Source organism: Indicator indicator, chromosome 22 (assembly GCF_027791375.1).
Source record: "Indicator indicator isolate 239-I01 chromosome 22, UM_Iind_1.1, whole genome shotgun sequence".
NCBI lineage: Eukaryota > Metazoa > Chordata > Aves > Piciformes > Indicatoridae > Indicator > Indicator indicator.
In genome coordinates this window covers 12,619,910-12,628,879 of record NC_072031.1, presented here as the reverse complement: position 1 = coordinate 12,628,879, position 8,970 = coordinate 12,619,910, and the positions used below count along the sequence as shown (strand labels likewise).

General features: G+C 45.5%; 1 protein-coding gene across 1 annotated transcript; it reads left to right on the top strand.

Moving 5' to 3' along the window:
- The first annotated feature begins 1,288 nt into the window (after window positions 1-1,288).
- GRIFIN (galectin-related inter-fiber protein) lies at window positions 1,289-3,752 on the top strand. The gene is made up of 4 exons (XM_054390867.1): window positions 1,289-1,300; window positions 2,884-2,963; window positions 3,060-3,222; window positions 3,591-3,752. Exons 1-4 carry the CDS (start codon window positions 1,289-1,291, stop codon window positions 3,750-3,752), a joined length of 417 nt encoding a protein of 138 aa, XP_054246842.1.
- Window positions 3,753-8,970: the final 5,218 nt, after the last annotated feature.

The window sequence follows — 8,970 nt, the reverse complement described above, 5'->3', positions numbered from 1 at the left end:
ACCTCTGCACCTCTGCTGCTGGCTCACGGCTCCCTTGCACGTCCCAATGCTGCCATCTGTAGCACAGAGCTCCGAGGAGACCACGGCAGAGCTCAGCTTCACAAGGTTTGGATCTGTAGAAGTCCAAATGGGTAAATCCCAGCTTGGGACTTGGATTTTTCATCCCCGAGAGAGGCTGTTGGCTTCTCTATCTGCTGGATTACATTTTTCACTCTCTGCCAAAGGCACCAGAGCCTGGGATAGTGGCTCTCATCCTGCTTATCTGTGGGAAACAAACGAGCACATTGAATGACACCAGCACTGCAGCCCATGCAGTGAGGAGGGTTTAACCACAAAAGCCATGGATTCCCACAGGACCATCCAGGGAGCACCACAGCCTCCCACACATGTAGAGATGGGGCCAGGATCTGTTTTTAGTGCCTATCCCTTGGAGAAAGGGATGATGAGCTGCCATCCCTCCCTTCCCCAGCTCAGCTTCACCCTGCCACACGTTAGCACATGCTGGCTGGCAGGATGAGAGCCCCCAGCAATGAAACTGGTTCATCACTACCCATTTTTTGGTGCCTTTCCATGACAGGAAGTATCAGACAAAAGCTCTATCACTCTGCTTTCAAATCCCTGTATTGTCCCCCAGCAGAGAAGGGAAGCCAGGCTGGGGTGTGCTGAGCTCAGCACAGCACCATTCCGAGCCCCATCAGCCCTGGGTGCCATGAGGTGGAAAAGTGGCTGTGACAAGAGCTGGCATCAGCTTGTTTCAGGCCAGGCTCTGACCCACAGTGACCAAAAAAGAAAATGGGGGGGGAAAAAAAAGAAACAACAAGCAACAAAACCAGGGTCAGGGTGAAGCTGAGCCCCAGCAGGAGCCATCATTTTTCCTGTGTCTCTGGACCTTTCCACAGATAGGACTCCTCATATCTCCCCCAGATTTGGAAGCCTTTATCTTTCCTTCAGACATTAATCACATGTGCCCCCCCAGATCAGAGCCTGAATGACTATCTGCCCCATCACCCCCTCACATGAGCTCCATCACGTCAGAGCTCAGGACTGCCTGGTGCTAAGGGCTGGATCAAGCCTTACCTCACGCATGAGCAGGCTGACCCTGCTGGGCAGGCTGAGGGATTTGCTGCTCTCATCTCCAGCTGTGCCCCACAGCTCAGTCTAAAAAGGAGACCTCAGCCTACTGTCCATGCTAATCCCTGCAGACGTGGGGGCCTGGCTGGCAGCCTCTATATAGAGCCCTCTGACCATGCACCCAGGGTGGGTCTGCAGCACAGGGCAGGCAAGAGGGATGGCACTGCGGGTAAGTGCTGGGGACAGCAGCCAGCACAGTATGGTCTGGCTGAGGGCTGTTGGTGTGGGGTCAGGTAGTGGATGAAGGAAAGTGACACAGGAAAGGGCAAGAAAGGTAGAAGTCCTGGAACATGGGGATGCTGCTTGTGGTGCTGCTCGTCAATGATCTTGAAGGTCTTTTCCAACTGAAACAATTCTGTGATTCCTCTGTTTCAGTCCTGTCCAGGCTGAATGGTTCATGGCTTTCAAGAAAAGATAACAGGAGAGACTTTTTGTCTCAGTTACTCTAGGGCTGGTCTGGGGCAACACTGCCCTGATGGCAGCACTTCTGACTTGAAGGGTTTAAGTGAGACCAAAATCCACCCAGTGTTTTAGCAGGAGATTTGGGTTTTGCTATCCATCTCCACTGGGACAACTGGCAGCAAAGAGACAACTGATGTTTCTGTGGTGTGCCTTTGCTGGGGTTGCTGTAATGATGACAAGGTAAAAGTCGAAGCTAACCTGGGTGCTGCCATCTCCATTCTGTTGAAACCATTTTGTCAGCTCCAGCAGCCCTCTGTGTTTCACAGCAAGAAACACTGCTGTGGTCAGAGCCTTTGAACGACCATGCATCAGTTCCCAAAGCTGCTCACCAAAAGCAGCCAAGATGTTGGCCACTGTCATCCCTCAGCCCCTGCCTCAAAAAGTGCATACTCAAAAAAATGCCTTGGAAAGGGGAAGTCATGGCAGAGAAGGAAAGAGGGGAGTGAAAGGGATGAGCTATGGGGAGGGAAAGCAAGACATGGAGCTGGCAGCAGAGGTGCCAGGACTAGAGAGATTTTACCAGGGTAAGCAATGAGTTTGAGGGCAGGAGATGCTCAGAAATGCAAGATCATTAGAGTGCTAAAAAGGGTGGGGTGAAATGGCAAGCAGTTCTTATTAAAATGCGTTATTTAACAAAACTATGAATTATTCAAAAAGGAACATTTACCAGCTCATTTTATGCAAGTTTAACCTTGGAGATGGGGGGAGTGGCTGGAACAGGGGATCAGGCTGAAGCTCCTGGGGAGAGTCACCCATATAATGGCTGGATGAGGAAAAACTGGATGCCACCTTACACCCATTCCTTGGTCAGTCCTTGCCTTTTGAATCCTGCTTCAAGCCATCACAAAGTTTTCTGCTTCAGATTTTGTATTGCCCAGATGGGGTGAGGCAGCAGAGCATCTTTGTGCTCTGTCAATGGTGAAGGCATTCAGGTTTTTTAATAAGAGCCCTGGCATTCTTCTCTAAATTGATACAAAACGAAGTTGCTAAACCATCTAGTTGATGAGCTGGGATTTGCTGCCCCTGAGGTCTTTTCTGTAATGAGCTGCGTGGGATCAGGGAGTGGAAAAAAAAATATATATTAAAAAAAACCTGACAAAGACAGAATTACCTCAGTCCTGAAGTGTACTTAGGAGTGGGAAAAAGGTTGGAGCAGAGAGTGTGTCTGTGTAAGAAATGGGAAGGAAGGAGAAGATGAGAGGGTGAGAAAAATGGAGGTGAGAAAGGAATGAGTGGGGCCATGCACCTCTCCCATCTTGCTATGCTTCACCCTCACCTCCTTGCTGGCAGTTCGAGGCCCTGTACCCCGAGGGGATGTGTCCTGGCTGGAGCATCGTGGTCAAGGGTGAAACCAGTTCCAGTACAAGCATGTAAGGAGAATAGTCCACTTGTATCTCTCCTGGCTCTCAAGAATCATCAAGCATCACTCCATGGCTCTCCATCACTTCTTTCTCTCACTGTTTTAGGTTTGAAATTAATTTGCTCTGTGATCCTGGAGACCAAATCGCTCTCCACTTTAACCCTCGCTTCTCCAGCTCCAGAATCGTCTGCAACTCCTTCCTTGCCAGCCACTGGGGGAAGGAAGAGGTTAATAAAACCTTTCCCTTCGAAGCAAAGGAGCCATTCCAGGTAACCCTGTGCCACCTTATGTTGTCCTTGGGTGGGACAAGAGTCAGTACCACACCCAGTAGCATCTCCCTTCTGTCTTCTGTTAGTATTTCCGTTGCACCCTGATTTGTTGCTGATTTCCACCCAGCTCTGGCACAGACATGCAGAGCTCCAACAGTAATCCCAGGATGCTGCATTTGTTTTCAGTTTAGGCTTTGCCTTTTCACCAGTTTCTGCTGTCATGAAGAACTCAGCTATTCTCTCCTTTTCCCAAAATGGGGGTGAGCAGTGTATGCGTGTCAGCTCTGGCAGGATTTCTGACACGACAGCAGCAAGATCCGGTAAAGACGTGTGCCCACATGGTGAACCTAATATAGTCTCTTTTCCAGGTTGAAATCTACTCTGACCAGGACTATTTCCACATTTTCATCGATGAAAACAAAATCTTGCAGTACAAGCATCGGCAGAAGCAGCTTTCATCCATCACTAAGCTGCAGATCCTCAATGATATTGACATTTCTTCAGTGGAAATCACCAAGAGAGGGTTTTAGTAGAGACTGGAGTCTCTACTCCTTATGCTCTTGATTCAGCTGGACACAATCCCCTCCCCTTCTCCATGAGAGACAGCCACTCATGTGTCGTGGTAGTAGAAGAGATGGTCACTAAGGCAGGACCCAATCGTGTCACTAATTAGAGCCCAGATCATTGAAGTCCTTCTGCCCCTATGCCTTACATCACACAATGGGATTGGTCTCATTACCGTTGGGCAATCTGACAGATAAGGTCTGCTTTGAGTGGTCTGGACACCTAAATGTTACCCTAGAAGTTTTTTGCCCAAGAGCAGTCTGGGAATTAGTGCCAGTCCTCAGGTGAAGGATGCAATGGGTGTGGATATTAGGGATGGGAAGGCACACTTCACCCCAGGAGCTGGGTAAAAATGCTACCATGTTTGCCACTAAAATCAAACAAGGAAATCCCTGCTGAGATGTCCCTCACCAGGCAGATCACTCAAGTTATTCATTCCATACAAATAACCACCAAAGGGTTGGTGACTGGGCAGGAGGAGACAGGCTGACAGTGGCTTGTTCTCAGCACTGTCAAAACAGTGCCTTTTTGCTTGAAGGGCTAACATAAAGTGAAAGCCCTGTGCTTGTAAATCAAGGTGATAAGAGTCAGCTTGCAAGATATTTCCCAAGCTTCCTTTCACCATCCAAGAGGTGTTTGCTCAGCCTGAGTCCCACCAGCTCCAGGTTTGTTAGAGCCTAAGAGTGATGCAGTGGCTCAGGAAAGGGTAAAAGCTTAACGACATATAAAAGCACATAGCCCCTTCATCATGCACCAAAAATGCAGCTGGACTCCAAAAAACAAACAAACAAAAAAGGATCTGAGGAAATCAGGGTCTAGAAAGGATGACAAATTCAAAATTAACAAAGTGCCATTATTTCAGTGGACAGTCTCTGGCTTTTCACTCTGATTTCTTGTTTTCTTTTCTCCTTTGTTGCAGATGTCTTTCAAAAACCAAAGCAATTCAACTGTCCCTTGAACCCTCTTCTCTTTTCCACCCTCTTCCTTAGAGCACAGCCAATCTTTGACTCCTTGATCAGGCCACAGCAGTTTAAAAGATGCTAATTTTGTTTTTAATTACATGCATCATAAGAAGCCTAGCGCCACAGTATTCAATCCAAACAGGAACTCACTCAAAAAACTGCAATTATAGCTGCCCCCAAATCACTCCTTTGTTCCTCAGATATAAGACAGACCACATTCCTGATGTAAAAAGCAAAGAGGATCCTGCCTTGCCAGCCCTTTCCATCAGAAATCACTTGGCAAGGAGTCAGACCTGATCCATCCTTCCCTTTGGGTGAGGCCTCTGAAGGTCAAGGCTTTGCTCCAGCCTTTTCTCAGTGCTCAAACTGGCCATTCCCAACCCTTCCCTCTATTTGTAGTTTCCAGGACTGATGAGGAAGAGGTGGCTGTGTAGCCAACCACAACACATGATGCCACAAAGCTGACATTTATGAGTCTTCTAAAAAGTTTATCATGTTTTTCCAGACTATAAAGAACATTAACTGGAAACTATCCTGTTCTCATAGCAAAGAAGACTACAGGAACACAAAACGGTCCTAAACGTCACCTCCTCCCTCAAAAAAGGACAGAAAATACAGTTTGGAAGTGGCCACAATCTTAGTTGCAAATCAGAAAGGTGGGACATGTGGGACTTCATGTAGCCTGGAATAAACTGATCACCACCAGGACAAGAGGGTTGGCTCAAATTCTCTTTGTCATGGTGTGACTCAAGGAGTGACAAAACTTTACTTTTATGGCCATCCCTTCAGTAAAAGGGGCACAAACCATAAAACCTCAGATAATAATCATTTATTAACTTATAAAAAAAACAATCCCTTTTACATATACAATTTTTCATACATATATTTCTAATTTTTATTTATTATCCCTAACCTTTTTACCAGTATTACCATATCTTAAATAATATAAATTTTAACCCCATTTCACTACATATTCACCAAACCTCCCTTTCCATCCCATTATCATCCCATATCACCATTCTCCATAATCTTCTCAATTACACCAACAAAACTTTACACACACAAAAATCAATCCCATAAAATCGAATCCCCCAAATATATTCCTATTCCTATCTTCTTACCTTACTCCCAAAACATTTCCCTCCATCTTCAGCATTTTTTATCTCACCCCATTACCATCCTCAACCTATCTCACCCAACTCCCTTTAACCACCACATCAATCATCTTCCAACATTATATAACATCTTACTCCACCTCCAACACCCCACCACTTTCCAAATTTTTCATCATAGCCAATATATAAAATTTCTACCTACCATACATATAATTAACACTCCTTTTATTATTTAAAAACAATAATCCCCTATATTTTATCAATTATTCATCCACACCTACATAATACCAAAATCCCTACCTTCTCTCACCTTCTTTAAACACAACTCCCCCACAACATATCTACCAAACCCCACACAACATTAATACTTTCCCAATCATCAAGTCAACCATTCCATTCACACATCAAATTCTTATCACCCCTTTCCCCACCACCTAAAACAACCCCCAAAACACTCAACACACCATCATTTTAAATCCCCTTCCTTTCTCATCATTTCTCATATAACATCCTTTTACAAAAAATCCTTCATCATTCAAAACTCTTTCCTTCTCTCTTCTAAAAACAACACAAAAAAAAAAAAAAAAAACCCCCCCAAAAAAAAAAAAAAAAAAAACAAAACCCCAAAAAATATAAAATATATAAATAACCAACCTATATTTATAATATATAAAATATTTTTTCTATTATTTTTCCTTTTTTCCTTTTTTTCCCCCCCTTTTTTTTCCCCCCCCCCTATTCGGGGTACAGCTCTGGGAGGGACTAGCATTTCATTGCCCAATCTAAAGACCAATCTCAATATTTTTGCTGCAGCCAAATGCAGCAGGAAAGAAGGGCTGAAATGCTTCCAGAGACAGAAACTACTGCAGGATGGAATCAGTACAGTCCTGGAGAGGATCTGCTTATAAAGCAGCAGCAGCTCCCCTTAAAAGCTTACACAATCTGGGGAGGGATTGCCTCTCAGGAGGCAAAGTCAATAGAGGTGGTGACCTCCCACATGGGCTCTCCCTTTCCCACCAGTTCTCCTCATTTAGGCTGGATCTGCAGAGCTCAGTGAAATGCTCTAACTTGTCCCCAGATCAATGAGGGGAAAATCACGCTTGTAATCCTTAGTGCTCAGACTGTGCCAGGACTGCCAGAGTCAAGGTCCCCTCTAGCTGTGTCATAGCGCTGCAGATCTCCTGCAGAGCATCTGCCGATGCACGATCAGAGAGCGCTCCTTGGTGTCACTGACACCGCTGACGATCACCACATAGCCCAGCAGCAAGCACCGGCGATTTCCTCACAGGCTGGTGAGCAAACGGCTCCCACGTCAGCCACAGTCACGTCTCATCAGCAGAGCTCCGGGCTGAGTGACATTGTCTCTGCTGGTCTTAGCAAGGGACAGTTGAAAACCGGCCACCAATTCCTGCCCTGAGATAGGACCTTGAAAAGAGGCAAAGACTTGCTGCCAATGCAAGTAAGAAAAGCATCTAGGAAAGCACACACACAAAAAAAAGGAGAAAGTTTTGAAGGTTGCACCTGCCTCATACTCACTTTCTGACTTCATGACTTTTTTCCTCCCATGACTCTCTGCCTCTGAAAAAAGAGCACACAGAAATCCACCAGACTTGGATGATGGAGGTTCAGCTACTTATAGATAAAGGGCAGCTCTGGTGAGGAAAGGCAGGAGGAGGGCAGCTGTTAACCATTTAACTGACAATTCCAATTCTCCTCCCTTTTCAATGCCCCTGATCGTCTCCTGATGGACAACAGCTGGGGCACATCAGAGATCTTCACCCCTCCACTGATCCTAAGCAACTGGGTTGTGGTGCAGCTCAGTGATCATGGACCCATATCTATGGCATCTTTATTTCTTACATTCCCCAAGGTCTCCATTTACCCAACACAATACCACAGCTAGAAGTGCAGACCTTATCAGCAATGAATTTCCTCCACACATCTGTAAGCTCTTATCTAAGAGGTTGCTTATTCAACAATGTGCCCTATCCAACTCTTTAAATGCTCAAGAGTCAGAGGTGTTTGCTGGAAGGGCTGAGGAACACGAAGGGCAAGTATTCAGCCTTTTTCTGAAAAGTATGTGGAAAGCAGGAAAAAAAAGACCAACACACACAAAAAACCTGAAACAAAACACACAAAAAACCCCAAACACAAAACAAACCAAACAAAAAAATCCCAACAACAACAAAAACAATCAAACAAAAAACTAAATTAAAAAAAAAAAAAACAAAACAAAAAAAAAACAAAAACAAAAAAAAAAACCAGGAGAAGAGACTGAGACTCCCAGTTCTGGCCAGGAAAAGGCAGTTCTGAAGCACCAGGCAGCCCCAGGTTGCATCTAGAAAGGAGTTTCTGCTGGAAAGCAGAGGGATGTTTCTTTCATTGCATTTAAAAACAGCTACATTAAGTCATTTTAACTCACAGCATCTCCACCCAGAGTCAGCTCAGACAGGAAGGTACACCTCCCAGCCCTGATCTTGCGTGCATGGTGGCAGGTGCTGGCTACAGCCACTAAATGCCAGCTGGGGAGGGATTATTTTCTGAAAGAAAGGCTCTGCTGTAGAGATTGAAGAATTGGGAGCTGATGGTATCACTTTATTTGGCCTTTGTGTTACTGTGCATCACTTCTGCCTAAGGAAAGGGTGACAGAAATTAACCTGATGCCCAAATTTACTGGCCCTCTAGTTCTGCAGTCTGTTCAAGATCCTCTTGCCAAAGCTAGATGCAATCTATCATGTTATCCCTTCGAGCTATATGAACACAGATAACCAAATCTGTGACTTTACCGGAGCACAAGGCAACAGCCCATGAAGATCAGGATGCTTTCTCTGCACCATCACACCATTGTAAGGCTCTCTGGGTCTCATAAAGCATTTTAAAACCATAGAGATCCAAGTACACTGTAAAGAGAAATACCACAGCACCCTTATGCAGGTGACAAAAGCAAGGCATCTGGAGGAAAGCAACAAAACAGAGAGAGGAGGGAACCAGGTGCTTTTGCCTGGTGTTCTCGCCTTGCAGCTCATGACCTGGCCAAACCCTGGGTGGGTTTGGCTGGGACATTTCATGATCTATCAAATATTTCCCCAAGCCTTAATGAGCTAACA

Coding starts and splice junctions, on each gene's coding strand:
- GRIFIN (XM_054390867.1), top strand. Junction 2,964..3,059: donor ACCAGTTCCAGTACAAGCAT/GTAAGGAGAATA, acceptor TCACTGTTTTAG/GTTTGAAATTAATTTGCTCT. Junction 3,223..3,590: donor AAGCAAAGGAGCCATTCCAG/GTAACCCTGTGC, acceptor TCTCTTTTCCAG/GTTGAAATCTACTCTGACCA.